This window comes from Condylura cristata, unplaced genomic scaffold (assembly GCF_000260355.1).
Source record: "Condylura cristata isolate star-nosed mole 26May11 unplaced genomic scaffold, ConCri1.0 scaffold00010, whole genome shotgun sequence".
In the NCBI taxonomy this organism is placed as follows: Eukaryota; Metazoa; Chordata; class Mammalia; order Eulipotyphla; family Talpidae; genus Condylura; species Condylura cristata.
Genome location: NW_004567111.1, coordinates 58,964,637 through 58,981,679, shown reverse-complemented (window position 1 = coordinate 58,981,679; position 17,043 = coordinate 58,964,637). Strand labels below are relative to the sequence as shown.

The following is a 17,043-nucleotide window of genomic DNA, read 5'->3' as shown; positions in this document are numbered from 1 at the left end:
TTAGCAGTTTGAGGAACCTCCAAACAGTTTTCCATAGTGGTTGTACTAGTTTGCATTCCCACCAGCAATGCAGGAGACTTCCTTTTTCTCCACATCCTCGCCAACATTTATTGTTGCTAGCTGTTTTAAGAGGTGCCATTCTCACTGGGGGGAGGTGGTATCTCATTGTGGTTTTAATTTGCATCTCCCTTATTACATGTGATGTTGAACATGTTTTCATATACTTATTGACCATCTGCATTTCCTCTCTGGAGAAGTGTCATTTTAGCTCTGCCCATTTTTTGATGGGGTTCATTTTTGTTGAGTTTCATCAGTTCTTTGTATATTTTTGTGATCAATCCTTTTTATCACTAGTTTTGTGTGAGAAAATTTTTTCCCAATCAGTGGGGTGTTTGTTTTTTGTAATGTTTCTTTTGCTGTACAGAAGTTCTTTAACTTGATGTAGTTCCATCTATTTATCCTTACCTTCACTATTGTTGCATTGGGTGCTATATCTTCAAAGATGTTACTGAAGTGTATGTCGTGTAGTGTTTTGCCCATCTTTGCTTCCAGGTATTTTATGGTTTCCATTCTTATGTCTAGGTCTTTAATCCACTTCAAGTTGATTTTTGTTCATGGTGCAAGGTAGTGATCTAGTTTCATTTTTTTGCATGTAGCTTCCCAGTTTTCCCAACACCATTTGTTGAGCAGACTTTCTTTGTTCCATTATATCTTCTTTTCTCTTCTGTCAAGATTAGCTGCCCATAAACCTGTGGGTTTATATCTGGGTTTTCTATTCAAATCCATTGGTCTGTGTGTCTGTTCTTGTTCCAATACTTTGCAATTTTGATTATTATGGCTTTGTATAATAACTTGAAATTTGGGATTGTAATGCCTCCATTCTCTTTCTTCTTAGTCATGAGAGTTTTGGCAATTCAAGATCTTTTGTGGTTCCATATGAATCTCATTAGTATTTTTTCTATTTCTTTGAAGAATGACATTGAGGTTTTTGTTGGGATGGCATTAAATCTGTATGTCACTTTTGGTAGGATGGCCACTTTGATGATGTTAATTCTCCTGATCCCTGAGCAGGGAATGTCTTTCCATTTCATGGTGTCTTGTATTTCTTTTAACAGTGTTTGTAATTTTCTTTGTATAGGTCTTTTGTTAAGTTGATTCCCAGGTATTTGATTCTTTTTGTTTTAATTGAAAAGGGGATGGTTTTTTAAATTTCTGCTTGTTCTGATTGGCAGTTATGTATAGGAAGGTCTCTGACTTTTGTGTGTTGATCCTGCTACCTTGCTAAACTGGTTGATTGTTTTGATTAGTTTCTCTGTTGAGCTTTTAGGGTTTTCCATGTAAATTAATATCATCTGCAAATACGAGCAGTTTAACTTCTTTCTCTATTTGGATTCCTTGTGTGTCCTATTGCTCTGGCTAGAACTTCCATTGTTATATTGAAGAGCAGTGGCAATAGTGGATACTGCTGTCTTCCTGATCTCAAAGGAAGGGCTTTCAGCTTTTCTCCATTGAGGATAATACTGGCTGTGGGTTTGTCATATGGCTTCTGTCATGTGGAATATGTTCCTTTTATTCTGAGGATTTGGGGGGGTCTTAAACATAAATGGGTGTTGAACTTTGTCAAATGCCTTCTCCGCATCTATCGATATTATTATGTGGTTTTAATTTTTCTGTCATTTGATATTATGGATTACATTGATTTTCTGAGGTTGAACCATCCTTGTGCTCCTGGGAGAGGATTTTTGCATAAGTGTTCTTTTTTTTTTTTTTTTTTTAAGGGTCAATAATGGGTTTATTATTCCGATTGGTCTGAAGTTTTCTTTTATTTATGTTTTCTTTGTTAGGTTTTGGTATTAGTGTGAAGTTCACTTTTTTTTTTTTTTTTTTGACTTCCTGATTTGCTCTTTATTCTTCCAAGCATCCCTCCAGAGGGTACCATGACTGGGATAGCTCTTCACAGTGGGGAGAAGAAAAACAGACAGTTCCACATTTCAGGAATTCCCATTGTGAAGCATGTTTCCAGGAGGCCAAGTGATTGTGTCTGTCGAGTGGCTGGGCTGAGACCCCCAAGCCCTCTCCTAGGCTAGGCTCACTGGTTTGGGGACATGCACACTTACCCTCTTGGCATTTTCCAATCCAACTACTTGTGACCTGACTCTTCAGGGTTGTACTCCATGTCCAGTGTGCCCCCAGACTATGCCCACCGCTTTTATCACATGGGCCAAGGGAAACTTATCAGCTTATATTATCCTGGGCTGCTGGGACTAAAGGGAAAATGAAGTAGCAGGGATTGAAGGAAAAGCTGTATTACATTTTTCCACATGTCTGAGGGAGGGGTGTGCTCTGACTGCAGGACTGGTGTTTTAGCAGGAGTACGACAAGTAGCCTAGTTGTACACAGATGTTAAAAAATATACACAAAATTAAGTATCAACATTTCTCCCCAACCTATTACCTCTTCAAAGAGAGGACTAGTGTTCTAGAGAACTAGAAGTTTGTGCTGCTGTTACTCCCTGTGCAAAAGTACCTGGCACCTTGCCTCCAATGACAGGAGAAACATAGTAGTCTGATGGGCAACTCAGTCACAAAATAAAAATGACCGAGCCTAAGAGATGAAGCAGGATGGGCTGCTTGGAAACCTGGCTGGCAGCCCCAGAGGAAAAACCAGTGGTAGTCAGCAAGCTCTATGTACAGCTCTTTTCAGGATATGAGGGATATAGCTGGCATCGGAAGAAATGTGAACAGGGCAGGTAGAGTGGGGCCGGTGGGGGACCAGGTGGGTTTCCTTACGGCAAGACTGAATACAGGGACTGAGTGCTGGGGGGGCAGTTTGGCAAGAGAATGAAAAATGAGGGTAAGAATCCAGGTATGGAACCTCTTCCACAAGAGCAGTTCCAAGTCTCTGTCCCGGTCCCAGACAACCCATCTGGCCCAGGACAGGGCTAGGTTCAGTAGTGGGGACACTGGAGAAGGTACTCACTTCCCCACTCTGCCCCTGACCCAGGCAGTGTTGGGAAGCAACAGGCTTCTCCCCATCACTGTTACCAGTGTCTCGAGTCCACCAGCTCAGGTCAAAGGCTGAGTTTCTTGAGACTCTCGTAGCCCACCACAATGACAATGGTGGAGGGTGTGGCTGAGATGATTCTGGCTGATAGGCCCTTCATGAGGCCCCAAGGACCTTCTTCTGCCATCAGCTGTCTGAAAGTCAGGATGATGGAGTTCTTGCCCTCAACCTACACTCGGGTTTGGATCACATTCATGGGGTTGGGGAGGATGGAAGCAGTGGCTGCGGCCAAAGGCCGGAGATGGCTTGAAAGACAATGTGAGGGCACTCCTTAGGGCAGAGGTGTGAGAGCTGCTCTGCATAGAAGTGATAGAAGGGCCACCAGACAGCACTGTTTGGGATGTAGGTAAACAGGGAAGCCACGTAACCTCTGTAGAAGCCACGAAGCCCATCAGCCTGCAGGATCTGCCTGATATATCCTTGGCTTGGCCAAACGCAACGGCCCCACGTCCCTCTGTGTTCCCTCGCACTTGGAAGTGGCCCATTTTCTCACCCTTTCGCTGCATCATTAGGTGCTGGGAGACCACATTGATGGGCACTGTGATGCTCTGGGCCACAAGGAAGGCCGAGCCATCAGCCACTAGTGATTTGACTGTGTTGCTCTGGCTTAGTCAGCTACAAACTTCCAGGTGAGCTCGTAAGTGGTAACGTAGCACTGGCCAGAGATGAGGGTGAAGGTGTTGACCAGGAACCCCCGGTAGAGGCCAGTCACCCCAAATGCTCGGAGAATCTTGATGAAGGCATCGAAGGGCCCATGGTAGAGGCTCTTGCCCTTCTGAACCTGCAACCGAGTGCGGATGAGGGTAAATGGGTAGATGCTGACACGGATCATCATCGTCATCGCCACACCAAACACATAGAACTTCTTCTTGTCCAACTGCGTCCACTCAATGATCTGGATGTTGCGTTTGTCCTCCTTTGTGCCTGCAGACCTTCTCAAATCAGGGCGGTTCCACCGCGTATGCAGAGGGTTCCAAGTTCGGATCTCTAGGCCGCCACCCCAAGTCTATCCTCTGTTCCCCGGCGACTCTGGGCCCAAGTCTATCCTCTGTTCCCCGGCGACTCTGGGCCTCGGGTCGCATCTTCCTCCATCTCGACCTGGCTCCTGGCTGAGATGTGGTAGTTTTCCTTTTTTGATTTTTTTGGATGAGTCTGTGTAGTATAGGCACTAGTTCTTTTCTGAATGTTTAGTAAATTTCATTTGTATATCCATCTGGTCCTGGGCTTTTATTTTTAGGGAGGGTTTTGATTACGTCTTCCATTTCCTTGCTTGTAATTGACCTGTTTAATTGGTCTATTTCTTCTTTATCTAGGTTTGGCTTGTTGTAGAGTTGTAGGAATTTGTCCATTTCTGCTATATTGTCGAACTTGTTTCCATATAGTTGTTCATAGTATTCTCTGATCATTCTTTTGATTTTTGCTGGATCTGTTGTGATTTCTCCTCTTTTGTTTATGATTCTGTTTATTTGTGCTTTCTCTTGTTTCTTTGTGAGCCTGGCTAGTGGCCTGTCTATCTTGTTTATTTTTTCAAAGAACCAACTTTTGGTTTCGTCAATTTTTTTGGATTGTTTTCCTAACTTCCATTTCATTTATTTCTGATTTGACTTTTATTATTTCCTGTCTTCTACTGCCTTTTGGGCTACTTTGTTGTTCTTTTTCCAGTTCTTTAAAGTGGGAGATTAGGTTGTTTCTTTTGAGTTATTTCTTGTTTCTTTATGTGAGCCTGTATTGCTATATATTTTCCTCTTATAACTGCTTTTAATGTGTCCCATAAGTTTTGGAGAGTTGTGTCATCATTGTCATTCTTCTACGGGGAATTTTTAAATTTCTTCTTTGATCTCCTCAGTGGTCCTCCAGTAGTGTGAGTTTCAGTCTCCACATGGTAGGTGGATCTTGTCTTCTTCACATGGTTTATTTCTAGTTTGATATCTTCATGGTGAGAGAAAATAGTTGGTATGATTTCGATTTTAGTGTATCTGTTGATATTTATCTTGTGACCCAGTACGTGGTCAATCCTAGAGAATGATCCATGTGGATTTGAGAAAAATGTGTACTCAGCTATTATTATTCTATATTCTAATAATATTATATATTATTCTATAGATGTCTATTAGATTCACGTTGTCCTTGTTCAGAGCTTTAGTGTCTTTCATTATTTTTTGTCTTGTTGCTCTGGCCATTGTGGAGAGTGGCATGTGGAAGTCTCCTATGTATATATTTTCTCTGATACACATATTCACAGATGACAATAGTTTCCTGATACATTTTAGTGTTTCTTCATTTGGTGCATTTTTGGTGATGATTGTTATGTCTTCTTGTTGTATTGTCCCCTTAAACAATGTGCCTTCTGTGTCTCTCTTAACCTTTTTTAGTTTGAAGTCTATTTTGTCTGATACAAAATTGGTTCATTTGCTTGCAGGATTGTTTTCCATCCTTTTATTTTCAATCTGTTTTTATCTTTTGTAGTTAGATGTGTTTCCTATAGACAGCAGAATGTTGTGCTCTGTTTTTTAATCCATCCTGCAATCATTCAAGAAATACTTAATTGTATGCCAGCAATTAAATGGTGTTGCTCTTTTCTTGTTTTTCTGGATAGTGGAAAATGAAAACCACTGTGATTTTGTTAAGCTCCGGGAAATGCTTATTTGTACGAACATGGAGGACTTGCGAGAGCAGACCCACACTAGACACTATGAACTTTACAGGCGCTGTAAGCTCGAGGAAATGGGGTTCACAGATTTGGGCCCAGAGAATAAGCCAGTCAGGTAAGTGTAGTTTCTCTGGTAAGTATGATTTCTTTGAGAAGTCAACCAAAGAAGAAGGTAGAGAGAGGATTATACCTCTGTATAGTTTCATAATGGTGGAGAATGTGTTTTCCAGAACCTCTCCTATCCCAGGAAATGAAATCTTTTAGTAATGATACTGTGTTTATCAAATTATTTGCAGAATTTTTGCTTTTAAATAGTCTACTTCAGAAGGTAAGTAGAAGGAAGAAAATATGACAAAAACCACTATTTCCTGTTGAAATATAACTAAAGGAAAAAATTCTTTTATTACTCAGTTTTATTTTTTGTATTTATCTGAAAGTACTTTAATACTAAAATGTAATCATACTGAATAAGCTAAAAAGCCATTAGTTTTTATCCTGATAAAAGTTTGTCATAGGATCCAGCAAGATGGCAGCACAGTGAAGATGCTGAAATCACTATGTCTAAGCTCACACAGGAATATAAGACTAAAAATGGACTGTAGACTTACACACTACGAGTTTCAACCCAAATGAGAGCACCTTGGACTCACAAGAATGAAGATAACTGAGGGAGACTCAGTGATTGGGGATCTCTAATAGGGGAGCTCTGATCTGGGAGTGCCCAGGCATTAGGATGTGCCTCAGATGGGAGGCTTGCTGCTCTTCAGCCCTGTAAAGCCCTGGAGGTAAAGAGCTCAGTGAGTAGAACCCAAGCTGAGGGGAAAGACTGCTTCAAGTGGGCACATAGAGTCCTGGAGGTGGGGAGGAAGAACTGGCAACTGGGACAGCTGGGAGGTTTCCAGCACTGCCTGCATCACCCACCCCCCCACAGCAGAAGCCTGGAGGCTTGTGCACCATTAAGGTGGGGACAGCAAGGTTCACAAAGCCCCAGAGGTTAAAGGTTGGGGGAACTGCTAGATGAAGCAACCACAGGCCCAACCCTGGAAAACTGTAACACTTTTAACACTCCCTCAACCCTCCATGGGCACATCCTATCATAGAGAGGCCCTAGGAAGTACCTCAGAGAGGGGAGTTCCTACTGATCTAAGTGCTTACCACATCTACCCACAAAACCTGTGGTAAAACCCTGGAGTTAGAGAGACAACTCAGCTCTGAGGGGACCCCAGGCAGTAGGGAGAGACTGATCTGAAGGGGCACGAAGAGATTGGGAGGCACTGAGGGAAGACTGGTAGCCTGCACAGTTGGGAGTCTTGCAGCCCTGCTGTTGCTCCCTGCATCCCTGCAATCCCCCGCCCCCACAGCAGACGCTTGAAGGCACGTGAGCCAGTAAAGCACTGTACTGCAAGGCTCACAGTGCTCAGAAAGTAAGTAAAACCAGTTACTGGCTGAACAACAAGCCCAGCTACAGGGAGAATAGTGTTGTAGAACCCTTCTAACGAGCCCCACCCCACACAGGCACATTCTAGCATAGAGGGAACCGAGGACATCCGTGTACTGTAAAGATCAACAGGCACCTTCCAGAGACTAGGACTCAGACATGTTACTGGGAGAAGCTGAACGCCACAAGAAACCCCTGACTGTTAATGGTTGAGATGACAGACAGAATTCCACACAGTGAAGGTTGAAAAAACAGGAGATATTGAAACAAAAGCACAGTTCAGAAAATCTTCCACAACTGACATGTCTGGAGGTCCCTCAGCTTTCCCAGAAAGAATTCCAGTCAATAATAGGAACACCGTGTCTCAACGAATAGAAATTATTAGAAAATACATGACAGGGAAAAGAAGAAATACCCAAGCAAGTCCACAGGGGAAAAAATTCACCACAAAGAATTCAGTCACCAGAAATCACCAAAGAAATAGAAGAACTGCTCAGCCTACCAGATAGAGAATACAAATCAAAAAGATGAGAAGGAAAAAAAATACGAGGCAAACTATGCAAACAAGGAATTGAAAAATGCAAACAAGGAATTGAAGAGTGCAAATGAGGAAATGAATGAAAAAAATGAAAAAAAAAAAAACCAATATGAGGCAGTCAACGAATTGGAGAAAGACAATGAGACATTAAAAAAGGAAATACAAGAAATGTAGGAGATGAAAAGGCCACTAGAGGAGATAAAGAATGCTGGGGAAAGTAATGACACAAAAACACTGATTTAATAAGATACCTGCACCCCCATGTTGCTTTATTTACAATTGGAAGAACATGAAAACAACTCATATGCCCAAAAGTAGATGATTGGATTAAGAAAATGTTGTGTGTGTGCACTATGGAATATTACTCAGCAACCAAAAAAAAGAAACATGTCTTTTGCAGCAACATGGATACATGGATGGAGCTGGAAAAGATCATGCTTAGCGAAATAAACTAGAAAGAAAAGGAAAAATACCAGATGGTTTCTCTCATAGCAGGAATAAAATGGAACAGGCGAGAAAATAATGATAATGATGAACAGCTATATACCAGAGACATTTTATGGGGGTGGAGTGGGGAATGGGATCAAAAACAGTGAGGGGGGAGGAAAATGCACTGGACTACGGCGATGGCACATGGGTGATTTGGCCCACGGGGATTACAACTGAGATGGAAAAATGCACAAAATGATGTAAAAATAAACTATTACATTATTTAGAGTAAAAAAGCTTGGCATAATTTAAACTAGTAAAATACATTGTAAAGGAAGGAAAGTAATTATAGGGATTATAGAGGTTAATTATGGAGGTTAGTTTCTTAAAATAATGTATATTCAAGCTTCAGAGACGAAGTTTGAATTTGATCTTGAGAAATAGATTATCTAGCATAGTTGGGGGTTGGGAAATAAGCATTGGACACAGAGATGACACAGTAGATTAAAGCAAGAAATAATTGTTGTGTTTTAGGAACAGTGAATAGGAATGAATGGCTGCAGTCATTGTTTAGTAAGAAATGAATCTGGAAGAATAAAATTAGATTGTAAAGTTTCTTAAGTGCTGTTTAAAGGTGGTGGGATTCTGTAGGTAACATAAGTTTAATGAAGAGAAAAGAGATGAAATCTGGTTCTGTGGAAAGTCTTAAGAAGCAGCAAGAAAAAGTAAAAGAACTGAAAGATCAGAAATCAATTAGAACATTATTGTAATAATTAGGATAAAATGTTAGAGAAATGGGCCCTCCCTTGTGGCACAGAGGGTTAACACACAGCACCGTGGAGCTCTCAGCAGCCACTGAAGTGGTAGTTCCATTCTAGGGGACTGACCTACATGGTGTGGCAGACCTCTCCTGATCTCTGCTCCCCTCAGCAGTGTACTTCATCAGTCTGCCTGTTCTGCTCCCCATTCTGTCCCTATTGAATCTTCTCACCCTCCACACCTCTGGCCTGTACCCTGGCTCCTGTATGCATAAATAAATAAACTTAAAAGAAAAAAAAGAATGTTATAGAAATCAGGTGAACTTTAACAGTACATCTGTAGAAATTACAAGAAGATTGTATTAAATGATGTTAGGGTTATAGGTTAAACTCTCAGACGAGGGCGATCAGATGTGGAGATAAGGGTAAGGAAAGAATCCAAGGTGACTAAAAAGGTTTCCATTAACTGACACCAAATATTAAAGTTTAAAAGCAGTTTGTCTGGAGTGAAGTGAGAGTACTTTTTGCTACGGATTTGGTAAAGTGGATATTTCAAAATTTTACAATCTATTAGCCTTTTCATGTCTTCTGCTGTAGAAAATTTCATGTTTCAGGATTCTCTGTGTAAGAGGATGTTGGTACTTATAGTTGGGTTTATGAGGCTTACCCTAAGGTGTTTGTTTTACAAGTTTGTTTCATCATCTTTTTAACATGAGAATATATCACAACTTTCTAGTCTTCAAGAGACCTATGAAGCCAAAAGACATGAATTTTATGGTGAACGTCAGAGGAAGGAAGAGGAAATGAAGCAGATGTTTGTGCAGCGAGTAAAAGAGAAAGAAGCCAACCTGAAAGAAGCTGAAAGAGAGGTAAGTACACTGGTTTGATGTGCTTCACACTATTAACTGGGATTTATTTCAAGAATTTAAGAATGTTTTGGACATTAGTTGTTCATTAAAAGTAGCAATTTTGGGTCCCTCTCTCGTGGCTCAACGGGTAAGGATGCAGCACTGCAAGCTGGCTGCAGCCGGTTCAGTGCAAGTTTGATCCCACTTCCCTGGAGGTGACCCATATAGCACAGCAGACCTCTCCTGACCTGCCCTCTGCTCCCATCAGCAGTGTACTTTGTCGACCTGCCTGTTATCCTCATTCTGTCTCTGGTGAAGCCTCTCAACACTCCTGTACCTCTGTTTGTACCCCAGTTCTGTATGATTAAATAAATAGGATCTTAAAAAAAAAAAAAGTATCAGTTTTTATTCATAGCCTTGGATGCAGATCAAAAAAAAAAATACTGTCTGAAATCAAAGTTAAAATTTTGGCCTTTTTGATCAAATTTTAATCTTCCATTAGAAGTGGATTTGTGATGGTTGTTAAGAATTGTGATAGGTTGCTAGTACGTGTGATGGAATAGGTTACTATGAATTGTTTTAACTATGAGCCAAAAATGTTAGAGCTGTGACTTGATACAGCTTTTTATGAGACTTTGAGAGCTGCTGAAATGGGTAACTATGAAAACTGTTAAGCAACTTTATAACTTTGAACTCAAACTTCTAGATGAGGTAAGCAGTCTAGATGACCTATGGAGAGCTTGTCACAAAAAAAAGTTTATTAGTGAACAAACATAATTTTTCTTTGCTTCTGATATAATTTAGTTTTGATTTAAATATGTTCACTAGTTAATTAGACCTAACTGCAATGACTGCTTTTAAGTATATGATCATATTTAAGGTGAGAAAAGGATATGCTACAAAAAGGAATTTCAAAGAGAACACAGAAATGTTAATACAGATGAATATGACTAATAACAGAAGTTCCTAATGAATCATTTGTAATTTTAGGAATTTAGCACTTCGAGTAAATTTATAGTACTCACTGTTTCAATAAACCCTACAGTAAATGGTTAAATAAAATTAGTAATATATCTTACTTATTTTCATCATTTGATATTTTATTTTGAAGAGATCAGACAAGAAAAGTGAAAGTACATATGTCCCTCCTGATATGTAGATTTATTAATGAAAAATTTTTCTGAGTTTTTTTTGCTTTATTTCATTTTTGTACAGTATTTGATTTCCCCTGCCTACTGTAGTAACCATAATTTGCCCACCACCACAGCATCCATGAATGAACCATCACCAAACTACTTTATGCTCTTCCCTCTTCTGCTTTGACCTCTTTCCCTCCCCTTCCCTTGTTGGGTGCCTCACATACAGTTAGCTTTCAAGTTTTGTTTTTTTTGTTTTTTGTTTTCACCTATAAGTGAAACCATCCAATATGTTTCTTTTTCCATCTGACTTATTTCACTAAGTATCATCCTGTCCAACTCCATCCACATTGCTGCAAATGATCTGGGTTTGTCTTTTTTTAAGGAATGTAGGTTTCCTTTTGAATTAATGTTTAGTGTCCCTTGAGTAGATTCCTAGGAATGGAATAGCTGGATCCAATTTTAGAATTTTGAAGATCCTCCTCACAGTTTTATAGTGTGCATTTCCACCAGCAGTATAAGATGGTTCTTTTTCCTATGCATCCTCAGTAGTACTTATCTGCAATTTGGTTTTTTTATTTAGATTCATGCCATTCATACTGATGTGAGGTATTATCACTGTGGTTTTGATTTGCATTTCCCTTATTAAAAGTGATGTTGAGCATATTTTTCATATACCTGTTGTCCTGCCTTTCTTTTTTAAAGAAATCTCTTTAACTCTTCAGCCCACATTTTGATTGGGTTGCTTGCTTTATTTGTGTTTGGTTGTATAAGCTCATTATAGAGATTTGATATCAGCCCCTTGGCATTTGTATGGTGTATAAATTTTTTCTCCCACTCAGTAGGGTGTGTCCATTTCTTCTGTACTATGTGTGTGTGTATACCCTCATCTAAATGATGCTGTAGACGTAGTTACACTATATCCCTATTCTGTCCCCAGTCACTTTTATTCATTGCACATTTCTAATAAGTTTAGGTGTGTTTTCTTTCATAAAAATTACACCTAAGAAAATTAATAGGAATGCCATAATTTCACCTAATCCCCAGTCCATATTCAGTTTTCTCCGTTTTCCCAAGATTGTCTTTATTATTTCTTTTTGGTGACTTTTTTTTTTTTTAAGATTTATTTTTTACTCATATAGAACTGGGGTACAGGTGAGAGGTGCAGGGGCAGTGAGAGGCTTCACCAGAGACAGTAGGAAGCAGAACAGGCAGATTGTCAAAGTACACTGCTGAGGGGAGCAACAAGTGGGTCAGAAGAGGTCTGCCACACCATATAGCTCATCTCCGGGGCTGGGGTTCGAACTCATGCTCTGAAGTGGCTTTAGCTTCTTAGTGCTGTGCTTTAACCTGCTGCACCACCAGGGAGGACCGACTTTTTGTTTATCTTTGAACAAGAATTTAATCATGGATCTCATATGAGTGCTCTGTTGAATCTTTCCATTCAAGAATATTCCTGAGTTTGAGATTATTTCTGAGAAATCAATATAGCGATAGGAGTTATAATGAATAGAAAACAATGATGCTAAACTTTTTTAACTAGAAAACTTATGATAGTAGAGTAAAAACTTTTTTTCATGTTTGAGTTTATGAATAGTTGGACTTGTTTATTACAGTAACAAATGTTAGCAACATTAATACAATGTGTTCTGTTAAACATAAAGGAAAGAAAGAGAAGGTGGAATTTCAAGATTCCTAACAGCTTTAGGATGTTTTTCTAACAAAATGAGTGTTAAAAATAGTTTTTATCTGCCCTCTCTGGTGGCGCAGCGGGTTAAAGCACAGCACCAAGAAGTTAAAGCCACTTCCACATGAGTTCGATTCCTGGCAGCCCCGGAGGTGACCACATGGCGTGGTGGACCTCTCCTGACCCACCCTCTGCTTCCCTCAGCAGTGTACTTCGTTGATCTGCCTGTTCTACTCCCCACTCTGTCTCTGGAGAAGCCTCTCGCTGCCTCTGAGCCTCTGGCCTGTATCCCAGTTCTGTATGCACAAATAAATAAATCTTTAAAAAAAAATAGTTTTTATCAGGCCCTCCCTGGTGGCGCAGCGGGTTAAAGCACAGTACTGGCAAGCTAAGGCCACTTCCCGCATGAGTTCGATTCCCGCCTGCCCTGGAGGTGACCACATGGCTTGGCAGACCTCTCCTGACCCGCCGGCTGCTCCCCTCAGCAGTGTACTTCACCGATCTGCCTGTTCTGCTCCCCACTGTCTCTGGTGAAGCCTCTCACTGCCCCTGAGCCTCTGGCCTGTACCCCAGTTCTGTATGCACAAAAATAAATAAATCTTTTAAAAAAATAGTTTTTATCAGATTTGGGAAGACAAGACAACCTCTGGGAGTTTGAAAGATGATGATGTATGTTGGGACATTTTTGTGCATCTGCCTGCTTTGATTTGGAAAGTCAAAAGTTTATCATCTTGCTCTGGCTGAGCAGATTTGCCTGCTTAAATATTTTTACTATACAGGAACCATTAGCAAAGCAGATTAGGAACCTATGCTTCTCTTGAGATGATAGCTGCAGGGCTTTCTATTTCAAACCTGTCCCCGTTATAGTACTTCGCCATTCCATACTTGGAACATTTAATGTTTATTAGAATGGAGTTTAGCTCTTCCCAGTTTCTATCTTCACCTTCTGACTTTTTTTTTTTTTTTAAGATTTATTTATTCATACAGAACTGGGGTACAGGCCAGAGATGCGGAGAGTGAGAGGATTCACCAGAGACAGAGTGGGGAGTAGAACAGGCAGATCGAGGAAGTACACTGCTGAGGGGAGCAGCAGGCGGGTCAGGAGAGGTCTGCCGCGCCATGTGGATCTCCTCCGGGGCAGGCGGAGATCGAACTCATGCGTAAGCGGCTCCAGATTCTCAGTGTTGTGCTTTAACCCGCTGCGCCACCAGGGAAGGGCCCGCCTTCTGACTTTTAATGAAATATTTCCTCAGACATTATATGTCATCTTTTCTGGAAAACAAGTCCTACTATTTTTGTAAGTGGCTGGTTGCTGCCCAAAATTGAAAATACCAATTGAAAGCTTATAAACCAGATTAAATGATAAATTAAAGTTATCATTTTTAATCCAGATTCTAAAGACTGCTTTTGTTCTTGACAGGCAATGGTCATGACTGACTCATAGGATTTGCTTCACTTCCTAGATTTTTTTTCCTCAAATAACAGCTGTACTAAGGAAACCTCATGCTATAATGTTGTGAATTTTTCAAAACTTACTTAATTGCAGCATTATATGTATTTAAGCATAATTTTTTTTTTACTTTATCAATTAGACATAGGTTATTTTTCCCTGTATGATGCAGTTTCTTTTGTACTGAAAACTTATGTATAAAACTAAATTTAACAAATTTTGATTAGTTTATATTTGAAGGTGAATGACTAGGGGAAAATTTAATAGCTTTCTTTAGGTTTTTGATTGAAATTGACATTTGACAAGCTGCTTACTTAAGTAGGTTTACTAGTATTGCTTCTACCAATACTTGGTTGACTTTTTACTACACTTGATGACTTTATTTGGGAAATAAGCCATTTTTTTTCTTTTCATCACTTCTGTAATTTGTGTTCCTCATTTTATTTGAACATGGATTTTAGAAATTATTTAAAGAGACTATGAAAAAATGTAGAGGTATTTTAAAAATGAATTTGTTCATGAGACTAGTGTTTTGTTCATTAAATTTTTGCATGGGGATCCATTAGTGTCTTAGACATTTTTACTTGAAGAATGAACCAGGAAGTGTGTAGATATACTGTAAAGGTGAGTAAGCTTCAGCAGTTGTATTTTGAGCCAGAGTCTATGTTACCTGTGTATGTGCTGCCATACTGTGTCATTAGTAGGAATTGCACCTTTGTTTCAGCTACAGGCCAAATTTGAGCACCTTAAAAGACTTCACCAAGAAGAGAGAATGAAACTTGAAGAAAAGAAAAAACTTTTGGAAGAAGAAATAATTGCTTTTTCTAAAAAGAAAGCTACCTCTGAGATTTACCAGAGCCATACCTTTATGCCAGCAGGCAGCAACCTGAGGAAAGATAAGGACCGTAAGAAGTAAGCCATCCCCAACCTCCCAGTTTCTGTAGGCCCCATAAATTTCTCTCTCATTGCCCTATTTGATCTTTTTCATTTATTGTTTTATTGAGGTGACAGTGTTTTATAAAACTGTATATGATTAGGTATATACATTTATACCTCCTCAGATATATGTTAGCACACCACACCTATCACCAGTAAAACTTACTTTAATTGCAGCAGCATTCTATGTATTAAGAACATATTTTTTACTGTATCTATTAGAAATGGGCTATTTTTCCCTTGATGATGCAAATTCTATTGCAGTATGTATGTATCAAACTCTAAATTTAGCCCTCTACATACACTTCTCACCATTGTCTCCTTATTCATAGTCTGACTGCTTCAAGTAATGCCAGCTCCTTGAGAGCATAAGCCTTGTCTGTCTTGTTCACTGCTATTTCTTTAGAACAGCAGTTGGCATGTATTAGCCACTCAGTACATTTTTGTCTGAATGAACAAAATAAAAATAGATCATAATATAAAGAGGATTAGGGTGGGGAGATATGACTCTTCTTATTTCCATCTAATGACTACCGAGCCACCATAAGTTATGTTACTTCCTATCTAGCTTTGTTAGGTAATCATAGACATAAAATAATACTTGATAAAAAATTTAATTCATAGCTTCACTATTTTTAAACCAATTTCTACTGATAATGATTTTGTGAGAATTTTTATCTTAATAAGGGATCCAGGCTATCGATTCCAACTCCTGTGCTTTGATGTCAGAACTTGTGAAACCAATGGTGGACGTAAAGATGCAGAGGAAGGTAGAGAGGGCCCCAGTACAATGGGGCGGCCATGAGTAGCATTTGGATGATAATCTCAAGGATTTTAGGTTTGGGGTATGTGTTAAAATCACAGTTACCAAAGTTTTAAAAAAAATAAGTGCTCTCCCTCCCCCATTTCTCTCACTTAATCTTTTTGCCATTTTGACTGACTATTCATGAAATTCATTTTTTTGGAAATGTTTATTTGCACATCTTTGTCTCCATTTATTCCAATTAACTCTGCTTTAGCAGCATAACTCCTATGTTCCTCATAGAGAAGCACATCCTTTGTAATATCACCACATCTTCAGCATTTTCAGAATATTGAATTCAACTTCAGAATCGTTAGGGAAATAGAACCTTGGTATATGTTGGCTTTCTGTTTATGTACTCTGAAGTTAATCCACAGTTTTTGTGGCTGTAATTGGCCTGTGGACCCTAAAGTTTCAGGGGCAAAGAAAGAACTTTATCATTTGTAAGTTTTTAATGTAAGCTTCACAGGGGCATGGATCTTTGTTATATTCGTTCCCAGAGTCTTAGAGTAGTGCTAGTACTAAGTGGATAGTACAATTTGTCAGTGAATATCATTTATCATAGCTGTGTTTTATTTCAGCATTGAATGTCAAAGATTAACTGAATATAATCTATTACTGTTTTTTAACATGCTTTGGACTATAAAGTTACAGTGACTTTTTGCCCCTTTATCCTCTTCATCTTAACCCAACCAGTGTTACTAACATTGTGTTCCCCAATTTCATTTAGTATAAGAAAAACTGTAAAAATTGTCAGCCCTCTTCAGGAAGAATCATTAGCATATGTGTGTGTGCTATTTAAAATAAGAACCACCCCTATAGTTTTTGAGAACTCAAAACAGCTAATAGGGGTTGATAGTTTTTGGTTTTTTGTTTTTTCTTTTTTCTTTTCCAAAGTTCTGTAGGTAAATACTACAGAATGTTAGATTACATGTGCTCTTTCTGTAAAATTTGTAAACTATTGACTAGCAGTTTTTATTTCCTATATCTATATTTTATATTGTACCAATCAAAAGATTTTTTTCTCTTTCCAGCTCCAATTTTATATAAAACAAAGGTTCCAGATCACAGAAGGTCATCAAGCAGAAGTTATTAAAATATTAGATGTATGTTTTGATTTTCTTGCTGTTTTTATTTGCTGTATCACTTATTCTGTACTGGAAAATGGCTGCAGTCACTGCCATTTATGGAATAATACTTGGTGTAAGGTTAATATATAAAGGCAGATTGGAGGATATAATTTCTATTAGTTTTTGTTTTAAATTTTTAAGCTGCTGATTTCCAGTGATTCTGGATCATTTCTCCTGC

At 39.1% G+C, this 17,043-nt stretch overlaps 1 protein-coding gene and 1 pseudogene across 1 annotated transcript in view; one reads left to right on the top strand and one right to left on the bottom strand.

The window, feature by feature from the left end:
* Positions 1–16,763, top strand: part of SEPT10 (septin 10) — a 98,254-nt gene extending 81,491 nt beyond the window's left edge. The window contains 4 exon segments of the mRNA XM_012723256.1: positions 5,660–5,828; positions 9,613–9,745; positions 14,722–14,891; positions 14,893–16,763. Coding sequence (XP_012578710.1) covers positions 5,660–5,828; positions 9,613–9,745; positions 14,722–14,891; positions 14,893–14,941 — 521 coding nt within the window. The 3' untranslated portion in view covers positions 14,942–16,763.
* Positions 2,998–4,060, bottom strand: LOC105853465 (annotated as a pseudogene).
* Positions 16,764–17,043: the final 280 nt, after the last annotated feature.